Source organism: Charadrius vociferus, unplaced genomic scaffold (genome assembly GCF_000708025.1).
Source record: "Charadrius vociferus isolate BGI_N301 unplaced genomic scaffold, ASM70802v2 scaffold132, whole genome shotgun sequence".
Lineage (NCBI taxonomy): Eukaryota > Metazoa > Chordata > Aves > Charadriiformes > Charadriidae > Charadrius > Charadrius vociferus.
This window is the reverse complement of record NW_009647028.1, coordinates 417,305-435,488: the sequence shown is the minus strand read 5'-3', so window position 1 is coordinate 435,488 and position 18,184 is coordinate 417,305. Positions and strand designations below refer to the sequence as shown.

The 18,184-nt window shown below is 41.9% G+C and overlaps 1 protein-coding gene across 1 annotated transcript in view; it reads left to right on the top strand.

Annotated features, from left to right (window-relative positions):
• Positions 1-18,184, top strand: part of MYO9A (myosin IXA) — a gene marked incomplete at its 3' end in the record, with an annotated part of 151,229 nt that overhangs the window by 42,618 nt on the left and 90,427 nt on the right. Inside the window, exons 6-8 of the mRNA XM_009895571.1 lie at positions 1,134-1,231; positions 3,814-3,940; positions 11,169-11,258. Coding sequence (XP_009893873.1) covers positions 1,134-1,231; positions 3,814-3,940; positions 11,169-11,258 — 315 coding nt within the window. The remainder of the gene's footprint in view (positions 1-1,133; positions 1,232-3,813; positions 3,941-11,168; positions 11,259-18,184) is intronic.

Sequence of the window (18,184 nt, the reverse complement as noted above, 5' to 3'; positions counted from 1 at the left end):
CATGGGATTTCCCTGAAAGTATCAATGACTGCTATCAGGTTGGGAATTATCTGAAAACCTAAACTGTTCAGACACATTAGCCTCCAAGAAATATAAAATATAGTGGATTTCAAATTCCCTCAGTGCTTGCATTTTTAGAAAACTTCTTGGTAGTTAGAATAAAGTTAGTGAAAAATAGGCTTAAAGCTTTCCCTCTCCAGTGCAGGACTTAATTCACTGATATTTTACGTGGAGTAACGTGAATTCTATTTTACAACTGAATTCTTCCTCTTTAGTTATAGAAGCTTCTAATGGACCAGGACTTAATGTGGAATAAACTGCCTTTAAACATGTGACATATTTCATCTCGTTAATTCACATCCTTTTTTGTGCTAGTTGTCCCACATTGACGAACTCTCACTGTACTGTTAGAATGGTGCTACTTGCCTCTTGTGTTGGAGGTTAAGCCTGGGAAATAAGGATGCATCTGCAGGAAAAAATAGCCCAAAATGTTGTTTTGGAATAGGTATACCAACGTAGTCCTCCCTGAGGTCCAGCCTACTCAAACCAAGGCAGTTGTGGTGATATAGTGTCCTGTGGAAGACCATCTCGCCACAATAGATTAAAAAATCAGTACAGATAAAAATGTTTGTGTATACAATAAATAATTATTGTATTGAAATTTGCACTCTGGTTAGCTTTTCCATAAAGTCCTTCTAGAAGCAGATTCTCCTAAACAGCTTGATTTAAAAAATAAAAATAAAACTTTAAAAAAGAATATTAAAAAAAATAAGAAAACTTTTAATGGTGTGTACTCTTTCTAATATTTAAGAAGAAAAATTCTGCCTTGCCACTGGAGTTAATCCTCGTCTTTTGTTGTGTTGCATACGTGTTCTTACTGTATCTGCAATGGTGCTGTGAGTCCCCCTATCCCTGGGCTGGGTGTCGGAGGTAATTGGCCACAGTTACCTCCCATAATGCCAGTGGGGCCTGCAGGATATCTCATTTCCCAGTGCCAGATTGGAAATGTTCTAGTTGCTGATAAAAGGCATGGAGATCACTAAATGATATTTATGAAGTGGTGACTTGACTATCTGGACCTGTTCTGATCTTAATCTCTTTCAATGCTTAATCTTTCTGTTTGAACCCAACAGGACTGCTTTTCCGTGGAAGGGGAGGACTTGAAGCACGACTTTGAGCGGTTACAACTAGCCATGGAGATGGTGGGGTTTCTTCCCAAGACTCGCAGACAGTGAGTTTAATTTTCCATATTGATATCCTGGAGCTTATAGTAACTAACATAACCTTCATAATCGGTGAGATAATTCACTTGACTCGAGCTAACCTAACTGTTGTGCTCTGCATAACACATCAGGCTGGCGAGAAGGAATAATTGGTGAGACACTGGAAGAGGTTGCCCAGAGAAGTTGTGGATGGTCCATCTTTGGAAGCGTTCGAGGTCAGGTTGGATGGAGCTCTGAGCAACCTGATCTAGTGAAAGAGGTCCCTGCCCATGGCGGGGGGGGTTGGACCTAGATGATCTTTGAAGGTCCATTCCAGCTCAACCCAAATCAAAATTTAAAGATATGAACAAAATATGCCCATTGTTACTGTCGTTAATGATTCTCTTTATGCAAATAGAGCATTGGCATGAAGTTGGCACCTGGAAGTATTTTTCAACTGTTCATGAATAGTCATGCCTTACTCTGCACATTATGAATCCAGATCCTGATTTAATCAGAAATTCTGATTATTAGTCATCACACTTAATCCTTTGCATGCAATTGCCGGTTCTGTAGACTCATTTCCAACTGGCCTTCATTCACTAATTCATTGGAAGTGCTGGTTGAAAAACTGGACGACTTAGTTGGGTTGCGGTACCGCCTTCCACTGACTGCAAGGAATTACTTGCTTGACATGAGGGACGTCTCCAACTGAAACCACAATGTAATTCCTCTGGTGTTGATCATTGGCTTGAAAGTCTTGAGTAGCTTTGAATGAATTTGACAAATGTGTTACTTAAAGTTAGTAACAGGCGTAGAAAAATGTGTATTTAAAAAATGACCTCAAAGTGAGGATGGTTTTGACGTTGTAAGTACTGCTGAAAGCACGTCAGTAGCTGGAACACAATGAGAAAGCTTGTGCTTTTTCGAGTCCAAATGTTCAAACAATAATTTACTGAACGTGGTTCCTTTCTGTCTGAAATCCTGGAGGTTTACGTGGGAACAGAGAATTACTGCTTTGTACTAATGGCACTTGGAAGCCTATTGGGGAAATGACATTTAAAATGCTAATGTATAACTTTTTTTTTTCTCAGTTGGGCGGATTGCCATTTTTCTTGCTTTTTAACATGTATCTGAGCCATCAGTTAGAAGCCCTCCACTGTGAGACATTGTCCTACCTTCTGCTCCAACAAGAAATTTTCACCCAGCCGAGAATCTTTTTCAATACGCTTCTGCTTTAGCCCTAACTCGTAACAAATCAATTATGAAATTAAGACTGCTTTTTCTCTATCCGTTCCGTGCACATGGATAAACCCAAGTATACATACTTCTAGCGTAAATATGTTATATGTCAGCGTGGTTCCTTCTCTTTCAAGAATCAGATTTCGGCGACAAGCTTTTTCTAGAGCCTGTTTGGGGTGCAGTAAGGGAATTTAATTGATGGAGTACAGCAACCAGTAAGTGTCAGGACTGAGCGGAGTTGGATGTCACGGCAAATTCACGCTTTTGATTTACTGTGCAATAATTTTTCTTGGCGCACAAGTTCTTGTATTTCTCCTAGTGAATTTTGCTTGTCAAAAAATACAGTGGATTCTTGGCTATACGAGCAAATTTATTCTGCTTGGCTTTGTACAACTGTAACACAAATAAGTAACCACCTTCAGCTGAGTATAAAAAGGAAGGACATTTTAAGTATTACTATACTTTTATAAGTGATTGTTTATAGCAACACATGCGGTTTCACCTTTGTGGAAACGGTTACAGAAAAGGAAAGTTAATAATTGCATCCCTGTCATTCACGATAAGGAATCAGTAATCCCTACTTAGAGATAAGGAGGGACAGCTTGGAGAGGTGAAGGTGTGTCGTCCAGACAGGCTGGTGGCATGGCTAGGAATCAAATTTGATTTCATTCAGTTTTAGCTCCCCAGAGAGCGTAGAAACGGGAACAAAGTTTATTGCTGAAGTCAGCCATGAGCCGATAGTCCAAGAGCTACTTTTTAAGAGGAATTTTTTTTTTTGAGAAGTGAGTCTATCACTTAAAAATGATCAAATTTAAAAAAAAATCGGTTGGATAAATTTACTGGAAGTATAACATCTTTTCTCTGTCTCAATTTGCTTACCTATTATAAGAGCATTTATGCTTTTTTGTATAGGATTTCTAACCAGGACTAGGTGTGAGAAGGTGATAAATACACATGCTAGGGGACTGAGAAGGATCACCTGCATGGCTGAGTCCAGTCTCCCCCTTAATTTAGGCAATTGCATGATAGGTATTTAATCTAGGTATCTAGATTACTCAGGGATTTCTTTTTTTCTTATGGGGTGCCACTTTGTAACTGTGGTTTTGATGTGTTACATAATTTTCAAGAAAGCTATACCAGTGCAAGTTTGGTACTTGACTAATAGAAAATATTTTTCACGAGGTGAATTGGATGCTTCATTCAAGCATCAGTTTTGAGGAGACATTTGAAGGTTTGGGACATAAACAGCTTTGGATTGAAAATTAGAGGAATGAGTCAAATATGCACTTGTCTGGGAATGTGGATTGCTTTTTCATTAGCTTTAAGAAGAAACAACTGAGTGAAAATTACTTCTTTCTATTTTCTTCAGAATTTTCTCTCTCTTGTCGGCAATACTACACCTGGGTAACATCCGTTACAAGAAGAAGACTTACCGGGATGACTCCATTGATATTTGTAACCCTGAAATACTACCTATTGTGTCGGACCTGCTGGAGGTAAGCCTTCGCTTTCCATCCTGTAACGTTCACACCTAATGAGCCACCTCTGTTTTATAGTAGAATTTATTTCCAGTCTCACTGAAGGGTAAGTTCTCTTGTGTTACCATTAATATTGGCCGTTCGTGTTTGGCAGTGAAGAGTTACAAAGATTTTTTTATGAGGTTTTTAATGGTAGGGATTGTTTCCCTAATCTTCAGTTTCGGCTTTAATTGGCTGAAAATACTTTTGGTGATTAGAATTTGAAAGATTTCAAACCAGTTCTAGGTGGAATGAAAACCTGCAATGCAGTGCTGTAGTTTCTTCAACTGCCAGCCATCGGCTCCCTCACCAGAGTTCCCCAACGGTCCTGATACCTGTTCCAGTATTTATATAAGAAACTGGAGCAACTGTAAGACCATCGGCCCACTCTTCTGGTTCAGGTGGTGGCCAAAGCAGATGCTGAGCTCACTCGCCATATTTTGCTGTCTGTTGTTACCCTGTCAGCATCTACAAAGGTTGTGTTAGAGATGCTGGAAGGTGTGTCTCATCCTTTTAGTACCCATTTATGGAGCTATTATCCATCCATTTATCTAGTTCTTTTATGAACCTCTTGACGCTATCTGCTGTTTAAGACCCTTTACCAAAAGCACTTTGTCCTCTGTGAGTCACCCTTGTGCCAGTATCATTTGGGACGGGTTTGTTTGTCTCAGCCTGGAAGTCCCAGGGCCATATACAATTCTGTAAATCAGTGCAAAAGCACTAAGTAAGTTCTTAAGAGAGCTGCTCAGCCTGAGCAGGTTGTGAAGCTGTGGCATTTCTTGTTCGTGAGAAAAATCTTCATTTCAGTGAGCCAACTTGTCCTACGCTTGCCTTATGTGTTCAAGAGCTGATGTCAAAACCTCTTGACGTGGATAGGTGGCCAGAAGCTCTCCTTGGTGTCTCACTTTTCTTGAAATGCACTAAACCTCTTGTAATTCCAAAGGATACTGAAATGTTATACTTGTAATTGGTTAAAACAATCTTTATCTTTGTCCCTTTGTACTTGCTAGATGGTGTGGAGGGTTAATTTTTGCTAATTTTATGACAGCACCAGAAGATAACTTGTTGTCATTTTGTGTACACGTGATGCTCTTCCCATTCTTTTCTTTAAATAATGGTTGTGGGATCTCACTGCCTAAAGAACTCAGGAACTGGCGCTCTCAGATTTTCATAGCACTTCATTAATGCTTTGAATTCAGGGAGGGGAAAGCTTCTGTAAAATATGGGTATAAGCAGCTGGATACTCTTTGCATCTTGGCCTGGGAGATTACAGAAATAAACAGAAGGAAAATATAAGCTTGGAGAAGAATGTTGTTGATCTTACCCTATTAAAAATGGCCATAGCAAGAGCGCCAAGTCATTTAAGAAGTAATTGGTTTTTAAAAAAGCTTTGAATAAGAGAGTGACTTGGAGATCTGAAAAAGTTCCAGGCTTTGGGTCTTTGCCTTGGCTTTCTTCTGCAAACAAACTCTCCTGCAACATCTGTATGCTGTAAGGTATTGGGTTGTGGTTTTTTGCTCACGTACATGTGAAGTGATGCATCGGTTCAGACCTGTAGATCCCACAGTGGCTTAGTGCTGTGGTCTGGTACAGTACAGAGCATGGATACATGCTCACTTGCAGATAGTGTCAGCAATATGTAAAAAAAGATAATATATTTATATAGAGAGCTTCACTATTTTGAAAAGGCACTAGAATCTGGTGTAGCTGAGCAAAGTGATAGGTTTCTGTTCATCTTGGTAATTCTTTTGCAAGGTAAATGACCATATACACTGTAAAATGCTTGTTAATTAGATCAAGACAATGCAGATCTCGGGTACGATCTTGTGAAATACATCGCTGGGTTTGGGTAAGTGCCATTGCTTGTCATTAAAGTTGCATTTCTCTGGTAATTTATCCATGGAATTGGAGATGCTGGTTGCAGACCCACTCCCCAGTCAGCTGTAATAAAGCCAATAATCTGATTTTGAGAAGAGACTTGGTTTCTCTTTCTGAAATGCTGAACCTTTGCAGACCTGAATAGATCTTTTGTCATTCTTACTCAGTTTTGACCAAAAGGACAACTAAAGGGTTCAAACAGATGAAACATCATCACAAAGAGTATCCATTGCACTTCATTCATTAGTTAGTGATTTACAACTCCCCAAATTGTGTAGTGAATTCTTAGCCAGAGACCAAAAATGTTGGTTGAAACATTTGACACTTTGTATTTTGTCTCATTTGGGTAATTATTGTTATTACTTTTTTGTTGGTGTGGTCACTGAACTGTATACAGTTTTGATTTTCACACCATTGTTGCTGAAAATACGAATTGGCATGAAAAAGTTATTAATCCCCTCTCTAGATCTTGGCGTTACTCACTAAGACTGAAAAATCATCGCAGAATAGAAAGAATATTAGTTGACAAATAGTTTGACTTCTTTTCATACAGCCACTGGGTGTTTGGCAGGACAGTCTTGAGCGTAGCAAAATGATGCAAGACACCAGCTCTGCTGTGATCTGATCCTTGCAGGCAAAGATTTAGGGGGTGTTTTTGGTTTGTTTGTTGTTTTTTGGTTGTGGTTTTTTTTTTTCCCTCAAACGACTCAGTGGATTTGTTCAGTCAAAGATTTGCAATGGAAAAGAGAAGAAAAAAAAAAAATTCCAACTGGACATGGTGGAAAGGTTCTGAGAAGCAGGAGCTGAATTTGCCATCCCTGAGACCAGCCAAGAAGAGGGGATGCAGAGGTCCTTCTGCGCAGCACCGAAAGGGGCAGTAGCCTTCATGGGGAGGAGAGGAACCAACAGCCCGGCTGAAATGAACAATTTAGGCAAAGCTAAGGTGTTTTACCCCTCCGAAGGGAAGTCTGGCCCAAATTCTCGTGAGCTTAGCTGGCTCATGTTTTGACCCTCTAAGGACAACTGGGGGAATTTCCTTGCTGCAGCAATTAATGCAACAACCCTGAACAACTATCCTTCCTCTGTATAATGAGATTTGTGTCCCTATAAAATGAAGCTAATATGTAGATTTTTTGAAGGAATCTGGGAGGAGATGATGATTTGCGATGGATTTGATTCTTCTTAGATACTGACAACCCTGTCCAATGTGTTTTTGGTTTATTAAAACGTTCAGACTTGCATTTGTTGAAAAAGCAAACTGCAATATAGGATTTTGGCCAGACTCTGTGGATCATTGTTTCATTTACAGGAAGACCCTGATTCCTCTTTTCTTTTTTTTTTTTTTCCCTTTTTCAAGAATAGACATAGCGTGTGGATTATGTGGAGGCTTTTGGCAGGTTTTTCATGGCCTTTGTTTAAACTTTGCTGAAATACCATGCCGTAGCTTGATGTCAAGGCTGCCTGATGGATCGAGCAGACGTGGAGTCCTGAGCAAGCGCTGAAAAGATCATGGGTCCTCTGCAGAAATCATAGAGGATTGTGTAAAACTGGGGAAAACTTTTGCATTTCTGGGGAAAAGCCTGGAAAGCCTCATTTGTGGGCTTTTTTTGGTTGGTGTGGTCAACAAAAGCAATCTATCAGAAACAGTGTCTGTTCACCTTAAGAGAGACTATTTTTTTTTTTTCTTTTCCATTAGAAGAGCAGGAACATCTTAATTGTGTACATTTACTAATACCGGAAATTATTTCTGTGGATGGAGCATTGCGCAAGGAAGACAAATCCTGTCTTCGCTTGATGGAGCAGTGTTATATTCAGTTTTTAGGCTTAGGTAATAATAAAGGCAAATATAAGTTATCAAGTGACTTAAACGAGTTTTGCCAGATCTCTTTGTGCACGGATGATGTTCGCTTTGGGACCTAATGTCTACCTCCATGGGAGATTTATGTGCTGGTTCTTTTTCTACTAAAAAATTGTCTTCAGTGTCCCAGAGGGATCCCGCAGACGTTGTGCTCCTCGTGTGATAAACATCTTGGAAAGTAATTGGGGAGCAAAAGGGAGGTGAGGATTACGAGGCAGCCAGTGCTTGACTTCTCTTCTGGATCCATTTTCTGGACAAAGTTTTGGGGAGCATAGAACGGTTTTGGTTGGAAGGGCCTCCAAAGATAATCTAGTCCAACCCCCTGCAATGAGCAAGGACATCTTCATCGGATGTGAAGCTCCAAGCCAGAAATTGAGTCGGTTAACTTTCTGGTTGTCTGAAAGACAGTCTGAATAAAAGGTTCAGATCTTTTTCAAGAAGAACTGGTAGAAATCTGAGTTTATTTTCTGTTACTCCACACTAGGCAGCTTTTGAATGAGCGCTCAACACTGTAATCCCTTTCTCAAATATGGGAGGAGAGACAAAAAAGCGATGTTTTCTTGATCTCAAGTTGGAAATGGTTCATTTTTCTTCAGCTGCTATAACATAATACCCCAACATTACTGGAGAAGCAATCTCTGCCTGTCTTGGCTCCAGCCCAGCCCTTGCGGGAGCCCGCCGGCTGTCTGCTCCCTGCTGTGCTCCGCTGACGTTTATAGCTGTGGCGGCATTGCTGGTCATCCTTCGCTGGTTTTTAGAGCTCTAGTCATCCAGCCCTCTCAGCCTCGGTCGACTTGCATGTGGCAGTGAAGTCTTAAATCTGTATTTTGTCCCTGTAATTAAGATATAAACTCCTATGGGCCGTGTAGCTTTTTTAAGAGAGAGAGAGAGAGAGAGCAGGACTTGCCCTTTAGCACCACAAAGCAAAAAAATCCATGAAATGTAACAGAAGTGTAACTCCCAGGTCACAAACTAAAGAAATAAATTGCGTTTTCCTCTTTGCTGATCTGCTAGGATGGTTTTTGTCTCTATTTTACTGTATCATGCTTAGGAGGAGGAAGCATAGTATGTACGCGATGGGGAAGCTGCGAGTATCTCCCTGCACCAGGTGTCCTTAGTCATCGGTGTGCGCAGAGTTTATCTTTGGAAAGCTCCTATGGCTCCTCATTGGCATCAGGAGTCAGCTACCTTCAAGCTGTGACCTTAAATGAAAATTAGGATAATTTGGCTGTTCCTGTGGTGTTGGCTCTCAGAGGTGACGAAGCAATCAAGATCAAGCTCCACTGGGTGGTAATTGCAGGCAGAGACCCAGGGAGATGCAGGAATTGCGTTCCCATCCTTGCCAAGTATGTTTTTTATACGAAAAGACAATTCGGTGCGATTCCTCTGGGTCAGCCCACAGCAGGTCTGGAGGTGAAGGAAGCACGTCTGCAGGTCTCACCCATCAGGAGAGCAGAGGGAGAAGGAAACCGGGGTGAACGTTAGATGGGGATGGCAAGGGACGGCGCGGGTAGTTGTTTAAACCGTTTAAAATCCCCATGTTTGCTGACAAATCTGGGACTTGGAAACATTTAGGCTGTTGAGGAAAATTACATTGGACTGTTTTGATTAGTAACCATCTGATACCCCTCTGCCTTGTTGCCTTAGATAATTAAAAAAAGCCAGCGTGCTGGCTGCGGGTTCGCAGCATCCCTCCTTCGTGTGGGATAACGGATGGTGTAGAACTCGCTTTGGTTCCAAGCTGTTCGACTGAGGGAGGGCAGCCGATGGTCCCGCAGCCACACGCTGCCGGATAAGTGTCCGCGTTTTGCCTGCAGAGCTGAAATTTTTAAAAAATGCTGTTTTGCTGAATGTAGAGGGATAAAACCCAAATGTAAAGGCTTGCTGTGGATTTCCAGGTGAACCAGAAGATTATTTTTTTTTTTCCCCACTTGGTTTTGAAAGGCCGAATCAGATGATAATAACTGATGGCTCTGCAGTAATACTGAGGACAAATGAAATGAACCTCAAGGCGTTGACATTCCGTTTCCAATGATGTGGGACTTGCTGGGAGGTGAAGGTCACATACAGGTGACGATGTTTTCTGCTTTCCACGCCGCAGCAGCAAGTTCTTGTTAGTGCGTGTTGCAAGGAAAGTCACTTATATAAAAACGTGCTGGATTTTATCAGGGAGTCTCCTGAGACAGTATTTTTGGTAGAAAGAAGAGTTTTGTGTACAGAACGGCATCATTTTTGCGATGGTTTGCGAGATTTCTTAGATTCAGCTGGCTTGTTCGCATTGCTCTTCATGCTAATTATTGGGTTAAACCAGTAAGTCAAAGTACATAAACTACTAAGTTCCCATCATCAAATCATGAATGGTTTACCTGGGATAAAAATACAGCCTTGGATGGTTTCAGAAACGGGGATTTGGTGCTTTTAGTCTTCACTAGAGATTTTCTCAACAGGTCTGTCTACGAGGAGTCCATCAGTTAGGATATGCAGCTTGTATAGGCTTCGCTGTGGCTCCTCAAGCAGCATCATCTCCGTATCAGTCCATAGCTATTAACTCCGGGCTCGAAGATTGTCACCCAGACTACCAGTTTCATTTTTTGACACTGAAATTTAGCAAAGAACAGTCAAAGACTCAAAGTATTTAGATCTAACTTATGTATAAGCGTATCATCCTCTATTCTGGTCAAGAGGGCACGCTTCTGAATTTCTCTTAAAAATAAAAGAGGCTCGAATCTGGTCGAAAAGGAGGCTTTCTCCCAGCAGTTCGTGGCAGATACCGCTTAATTTGTTAGCACCATTTACCTTTTTGCCGAAATGTCTGTGTTGACACAATGGGGTTGGGTTTTTTTTCTGCAAACTGGTTTCTGTTACGGCTGATTAGAGATTGTCACCTGGCTGGGAGCTGGCGTCTTGAGGGACTAAGTATCAGGTGCGAATAGCAGAGTAAATATCAGGTGCTTTTCAAAAGGTTTCTTCCTCCTTCTAATTCCTCTCCACCCTGAAAAACACCATAAAAAAAACCCAACCAACGCTTGGATAGCTCTTAAACCGATGGCACTGTTTTGCTTGTGTGTAGAGTAATTTGTATGATGTCATTTTGACAACACTAGAAAGTTGACTTATTTTGCCAACAAAAAAGTGTGGGAGGGAGGAGCTGCATCGGGAATGAAGGATACCAGTGGGAAATTGCTAGAAATGCAGTGGCTGAATGCAGAAAATCAGGTTCCCTTGAATACTGTGGTGTCTGATTTCTGATGCTGGATTTATGTGCTGAGTTGTCTCCTCCCGGTGTCTAGCTCGTTCTTAGGCATGGAGCATCAACTCTGCAAGGGCTGGGAAAAGTGTTTTAATTTTTTTTTTAAATTAAATTTATAAATTTTAAATTTATGAAAGTGTTTACATTTATAAATTTTATATTTTTTTTATTTAAAAAAGATATTCCTAGAATAATCATTAACGTCAAGATTTTTGTTTTAGGTGAAAGAAGAGATGCTGTTTGAGGCCCTGGTTACCAGAAAGACAGTGACAGTTGGCGAGAAGCTGATCTTACCGTACAAACTAGCAGAGGTCTGTACCTGATGCTTATTTTTAAAAGGGCAACTCTGGGGATGGTTTTCAGTGCTTTGAGATGTACACTCAGCTCTGGGAGAGTTTCTTTTAGTTTTTATTTATGTAAAAATAACGTGGGAGAAGCTGATGTGTATGAATCTAGAAAATGATTGACTTTACCTTCTAGGCTGTTCCTGGAAAGCAGGTTTGCACGTTATTCTGTGACAGTCTTTAACTGGTTTAACACCTTACAGTTGTATAAGTGTTCTCTGAAGCAGAGTGGTGTGTTGCTGAGTGTGTATGATACAAGTAGCAGTCTTCATATGTTGTTCCTTAAGCTGTAGCACTGCTTCATCCCACAGCAGACTGGTGACCGAAGACCTCCAGGAAATTTTTGGTGGGGTCCTACATTAGTCATGGTTCTTGTAGGGGGTGGAGCTGGAGATGCTCTGTAGAAGATTCCCGTTATCTTTTCTTCAGACCTCTCACAACCTGGGTCCTCGTGCCATGCTTTGGAACGGTCACACCTCCATCAGCTTCTCTCACACTTGAGTGTAGCCTGGGCCACTGCTACCCGTGGGGATGGCGCTGCATAAAACATGTAACTTCTCTGTCATGGTCTGTCTCAGGATTACAATGGCAGCAAACACATGTTTTTTCTGAATATGTGGTTTCCAGGAATTTTGAATTATATTCTGTGGCCAGTAAACAGAAATACCTCTGGTTTTCGTCTTATATTCTCCGAAGTACATAAGCTCTATTCTGCTGCAATACTTGTTTTGGCTGTTTCTGCATCTAGTGTTCTTGTAACCCCCCCTCATCCCCCCCAGTTTGAGCATGGTCCTTCCGTTCCCCCTTGTTGTCATATGGTTGTATGAGAACTTGCGGCATCTCGAATAGTGTCTCCGAGAGCAGTCTGTTATGTTGCAAATAGATAAGTGAATGATGAGTTGTCATTAGGGTCAGCTGTAGATATTTTGATTCCTTTTTTTCCTGGGGAGGGGGAATATCTTTTCTCCCCTTTTAAGGTTGTGTTTAGGCTCATTAACTGTTACTGAGCTTTAATCTTTAACAGTTAACTGTTGCCTATGTGCAAGGCTTGAATCTCCCCTAATAAAGAGCACACAAATGCTCTTATTGCAGCTTTGTGATGGATGTATAATGGATGCGGTCTTTGTACTTTTTTTCCTGCATCTTGGGCACAGACTTAAGAAATTGCTAGAAAAGTTTAAAACGTAACTGTAACCACCCTTCTGTTGGAGGTCACTTCTCAACAGCTGTGATGATGGAACAACCTGCACCAATGCGCTTTCAACCACCTCTCCACAAAACCTGGCATTAAACTGTTTCTTGTAATATTTTAACCTGGGCCACCAGGTTTTGTACTGAAACACCCTGAAACAGTCTTACTTAGATGTTCCTTCTGTTGAGATCAAAGAGCCCCTCTCGCTACCTAAAATGGCTGAGCATGACTTTCTCAAGTGGTTTCCAAAATTATTTTGGTGATGTCTCTGCTCACAAATCTCAGGTATTCACTCATAAAGGTTTGTCACCAATATTTAGGACAAGAAATGAAAGATCAGGGTGTGGTGATTGCGGTGACTGTGGGCGAAGACAAAGGAGCACAAGGCTCTGATGGGAAAGGTTGATGTAATCTCCATGACGACATCATTTTGTAAGAAGCTGTGAACTGTGTTAAGAAAAGATAGGCACCACCTGTGCTTTTTATTCACTGTGGTTACAACATTAGCATCCTGACCACCAAATTTTATCCGACAGTGACCTCTCTCTGGTAGCAGGTTCTCTACTGACTTACTCATTCTCAACATACTAGAGCAGAATTTGAGATGCACTAACTGGAACCTCACCATGATAAGAGGTCTTCTCCTGGTCTTTCCGTGGCTCAGGGCATAGGAGAGGTGGCTTAGCTTCAGATCCATCTGAGTTAGGAAGGAAGAGTAGGATTCATTTGACATTTTGGGACTTCATAAAGAATACCGATGTCTGCTAATCACGCTCATGACTAATTGGACTGTTGGCACTGTTGGGAACCAATAGGCTGGTTGTGCTTCTTGTGTGTTTTACAAAAGAGCATTACAGTTGGCTCAAATGGATGGAGTGATTGAGGTTTTGAGGATTTTCAGACATGACTGGCCCACCGTGACTCCTATAACTCATAAGCAGCTGCCTTTCCTGCTAAATGTAGCAGCTGCTTTATTTTTCAGATGCTAAAATGCTTGATGTTTTTTGCATCGCTCGTTGATGCACTGAAAGGTTCAGTGGAATTTGTCTGGAAAAGACTGTACTGCAGTAGCTCTCAAAAAAGCATTGTAAAAATGTCATTTTGGCATCTGCTTGCTTTTTTACACCATCCAGAAGAGCGGCTTGGATCTACCAAGTGCCTTCCAAGTCTTCAAATGACTTTATATAGGCAGCCTGCACAGTGTAGCAGTTATTGAAAGAAGAACAAAAACTCAGCAAAAGAAGGGATTTGAAAAAATTTTATTTGATTCTGAAACCTGTTGTCTAGACTGTGAGTAGAAATAGTAAATTATTGGGCTCTGTCGGTGAAGTGGGAGTAAGTAGCATTGGGCTCATCGCTGATGAGATCGCTCAGGATAGCGGGCTACTTTGTTGTTGAGGAGATTATGTGTCTCCTGATGGAGCCACCAGCCCTGTAAATGGGGCACCTACGGACCTGTGTTTCTTGGTTGTCTTCTGCCTCTTTATGAATGTTGGGTTATTAGCAAGGAGTTAGATGTATGGAGCTTTCATTGAAATAAACATTCTTATGTAAAAAGCCTCGAGATCCTAAGATCTGGATGGGTTCTTGAGCTTTGATGAGGTTCCTACGTGCATCTACTCCATGCTACAGAGACAGATCTTGTATCAAGTACGGGTGGTTGGACTTGTCCATGGGGGTTCAGGCTTTGTTTCGCTTTCTGTGCTCAGCACAGGGGCTGACGGTTGCTGATCCCTTTCCTCTAACAGTGTTGGAATACATATGGATGACAGCTCGATGTAGATTTACTTTCCATGAGATGGCTAATGCTAATATGATCATTCTATGATCACAGCCTGGCTGCTGTGAGACCTGTAACCTCAGGGTCCTGCTGTGACAATTGTCACCCCCCCTTAATAGTCTTGAATGGGCAGAGGAGATGCGGGTGGCCTGGAGTAATCCTTTCCTTCAGAGGTTTGGAAGCACCAGAGCTGACACTGGACTTTATTCTACCAGGTCAAGCCTTTTCTCTTCCCTTTTCCCGAGCTGTAGCCCCACAAGCGCATGGAGAGGATGCCTTTGTTGGATTTGCAGTGATGCTGCATTCCTCTCTGTCTGCATGCTTCCTGGCTGCGCTGTTATTGTACGCTGATTCGAAACACTGGCCTGTGGTTTGGGGGTTGGTTTTTTGTTGGTTTTTTTTTTTTTTGAAACCGTGGTTTGAGCACTTGGCAACTCCTCATTTGAAACCTTCTCCTTCATGACAGTTATAAATTTATATCAGGCTCTCTTCCTGGGTTTCTTCTGTTCATTTTTACAGTTATTTATGTAAAACTAGATATTTTATCACGGCACATTTTGATGCTTGGGTAAAAGCTATTACAAAATGTCCTTGAATGGTATTTGTGGTGACAACTTCCAGCCAGACCTCCCAGCAACCTGAAGCCTACGGTGTTGAAGATGACAGCTGCAATGGGTGACCGTCTCCTCTGCATTTATTCATGATGTATTACTTACGACTTCTTGTGGGCTTGGCCCCCATGGGTTACGCACCATTTTTACGTTAGGCAGGAACGTTGGCTTTGTCAACTGTTGTTTCTTGTAGTAAGTCAAGACTTCTTGAGTCTTGCCTGCTTACAACTGTTCTGCTGGATCGCCTTGGAGGATCTAAATCAGGTTGATGAATTTAAATGCTATATTGAAGTCCAACAAGAAGGTAGGACTCCAACAAAGCAAAAGCACTGCCTCCTGTGTGCCAGCAGTTGCCAATGCTGTTGTCTTCAGTTGAGGAAGTTCTTCCCAGCACATACAGATTTTGTTTTACTCTGTTTTTCACGGGAGGATACAAGATGTGTGACAGCAGCACCTGCTCGAGCAGAGCTGTAGCCAGCAGATAAACTGTTGTGAACTGAGCTCCCATCTCAAGCTGTGATCTGTTATTTCTTGGTTCGTAGTCAGTGCCTGTCCTCAGGATATTACAAGGGTTATGGAATGACCTTGTGGTTCTTCAGGAAGACCCTGCAAAGCGTAATATGCCATCAGGTTTTTCTGATCATTCAGTAAATCGTATTGTATTGTTAAAAGGTTGTGTCTGACCTTGGTATTAACATTTGAGTACAGTCCCGTGTCCCTGGAGCTACTGGTATTTCTGAAATTAAGGACAGACCTGATTTTGAAGGTAAAAGTCAACACTGTTTTGTATTTTCAACCCCTGCTTGCTGTGGCACTGATGGCAAGCGTGAGCTTGATTGTAGACCCCATGCATCTGCAGCCCTGCGGGGAGAGCTGCCTGTCCGCTCTCGGTCTGCATCTCCAGCGCTTGGCGAAATTTAAATGAGCAAGGACACCACATCTATAAATAATGCTTATATTTTCCTCTGGCAGCTGCCTCTTATCTTCAGAGCCACGCTGGCTTGTCTGCCACAGAGCTGCCTCCTGGAACCATTCATTTTTCCTTTTATAGTAGCTGGATGGTATTTTAATGTAGTGTTTAAAATGACTGCGTAATTTGGTCTAGCGCTAAGGTTTAGAAGCTTTACGCTGTAGATAAACTTAGGAAAAAAAAGGCTGCACAGACATGAAGGGCTGCAGTTGTGTTCAGAGGTCTTGGTTCGGTGTCCAAAACAGCTGCTAATGTCTTTATGGGGAGTAAGATGGTGAATTAAGAGAGCTATCAGCAGTTAATAGATTTCCAGAGAAATCGCGGTGTGTCCATGCAGGGTGAGGGCAGTATTTGGTAACAGCGAGCTGGCCAAGCCCGCTTCATTCAGGTATCCCATTCAGGCCACAATTCAGGTATCCGAAATAAAAAAAGAAAAAGACGACACGCTGAATATTAAGTGACTTGACCAATGTTTGGTAGGAAACATGCAGCAGCAGAGCACTTTAATCTAATCTTTGTGGAGAACTTGGGTTTTGTTAAAAATCTTTCCCTGGTTCCTGCCTGTAATCTGAGCATCATCTTAGGCTTAATCTGTGTAGAGAACTGCCCTTCTGGGCCACGTCTGTCTTCCTGCTTCTACCTAAATAATTCAAAGAATTGTGGGGTGGTTGTTTTCCCATCTCAGCCTACTGCAAAGCTCCAAGACCATTAGTTTATGCCTTGACTAATACAGTCATATACCTCTCTTAAATCCATTCAGCATCTTGACTGGTGGTTCTTACTCCCCCTTTCCGTCGTGCCAGCGATGAGCCCCGTGTCTGAGCTCCTCAACCATCCCCACCTTGTTTCCATCCTCTTTGTTCTGCTTATCAGGCTGGCGTCTGTCACCTGCTTCTCTGGTTTTCACCAGTCTCTGCATTTTTTCCGTGTTCTTCACCAGATGAGGAAAAACTCGTTATCCAAGTAAATACATGTTGCTGAATCCTCTTTTACATCCTTCCAGAAAACGGATGTTTTTTCCATGATGCTTTCAATTCATTTAGTTCTGTTGGTATTTCTTAAGCTAATGACTTTGCAAAAAGACTTTCTATTAACAGATCTTTATAATTTTCAGCCATTTGTGACCAAGGGCGTTTTATCCCTAAGGGGTAGTTAATGAATTAATTCACACTTTTGGATGAAGTCTGATGTGAAATTGCCCAACAGAAGGGAAATAAAAGATGTGAGACAGCTTCTTGGGCAACAGGTGACCCGATTCTTCCCTTCCTTTAATTTTGGAAAGCTGTTAGGAGCTGTTTGTTTGATGTGATGAGTGTCACCATAAATATGTCTCGTCTTTAACTTAATGTGTATTCATAATTGTAAGTGGAAAATGGCTATCTTAAAAACCAGAGGAACTGAAAGGGACTGACTTGCGTGGGCAGGAAGGTCCCTGCATGCAGATGTTGTGGAGCACAACAAAAATGGTGTGTTATTCCCTGCCCCTGTGGGACTCTTCTTTATCGTGATAGCAAGAGCTGGGATGCAAACATATTTTTTTAAGTCCCTCTGCACTGCCCTAAGCGTCCTTAGTTCTTGGGCTCTGCTAAAACTCTATGTAATGCCACAATATTTTGGAAATTTTTATTTGCAAGCTTTTATAGGATATAATGTGCCATCATATCTTTGCATAAATGGCTATATGCTATTTAGCAAACGAATGTTTCGTGCAGGTGGTTACGTGGCTGCTGAAGGACACCATCAAACTGTTCTGTGGGGGTGTGCAGAGCACCCAAATTGCAATTGAATTTGTGAAATGCTTCTTATTCTGCGTAAACACACGCAGCTATAGGTCTGTGTGGAGTCAGCTAATGATTAGTTAGAAAAGCGCTCGTGCAATGCAGGTCAGGTTTGCTAACAAAAATATTCACTCTCCTGAAAATCTGCTACTCGCCAAAAAAAGCAGAGGGTAATGAGCATCAAACCCGTGTTTTTAGCGTAACAGTAAAGCAGGAGAAGACAGTTCAGGTCTTCTGTCTGCCTTTGCCGAGGGCTGTGCAGCCTTACTCCGTCCTTTCATCATCTCAGATGCTCGTCATCTGTGGTGTGGTGGTCTGTGGTGGCTCAGTTAGCTAATCTAGAGAAGGTCCTTGGAGTGGAAGGAGAGGTGGGTTTGTGTTGTTTTGCAGAGTTCAGTAGAAGTCTAGTAAACAGCGGTGGGGGGCTGTGGGGAGAAAGGGGGAGAGGAGGGAACCTTTGCCCTGGAGCGGTGGGGCAGGCACATCTCTCCTTTCTAGGGGCACGAAGCCACTAGATATATTTTTTTTCATGTCATAATATGTCCCTTCACCCTCACCTTCT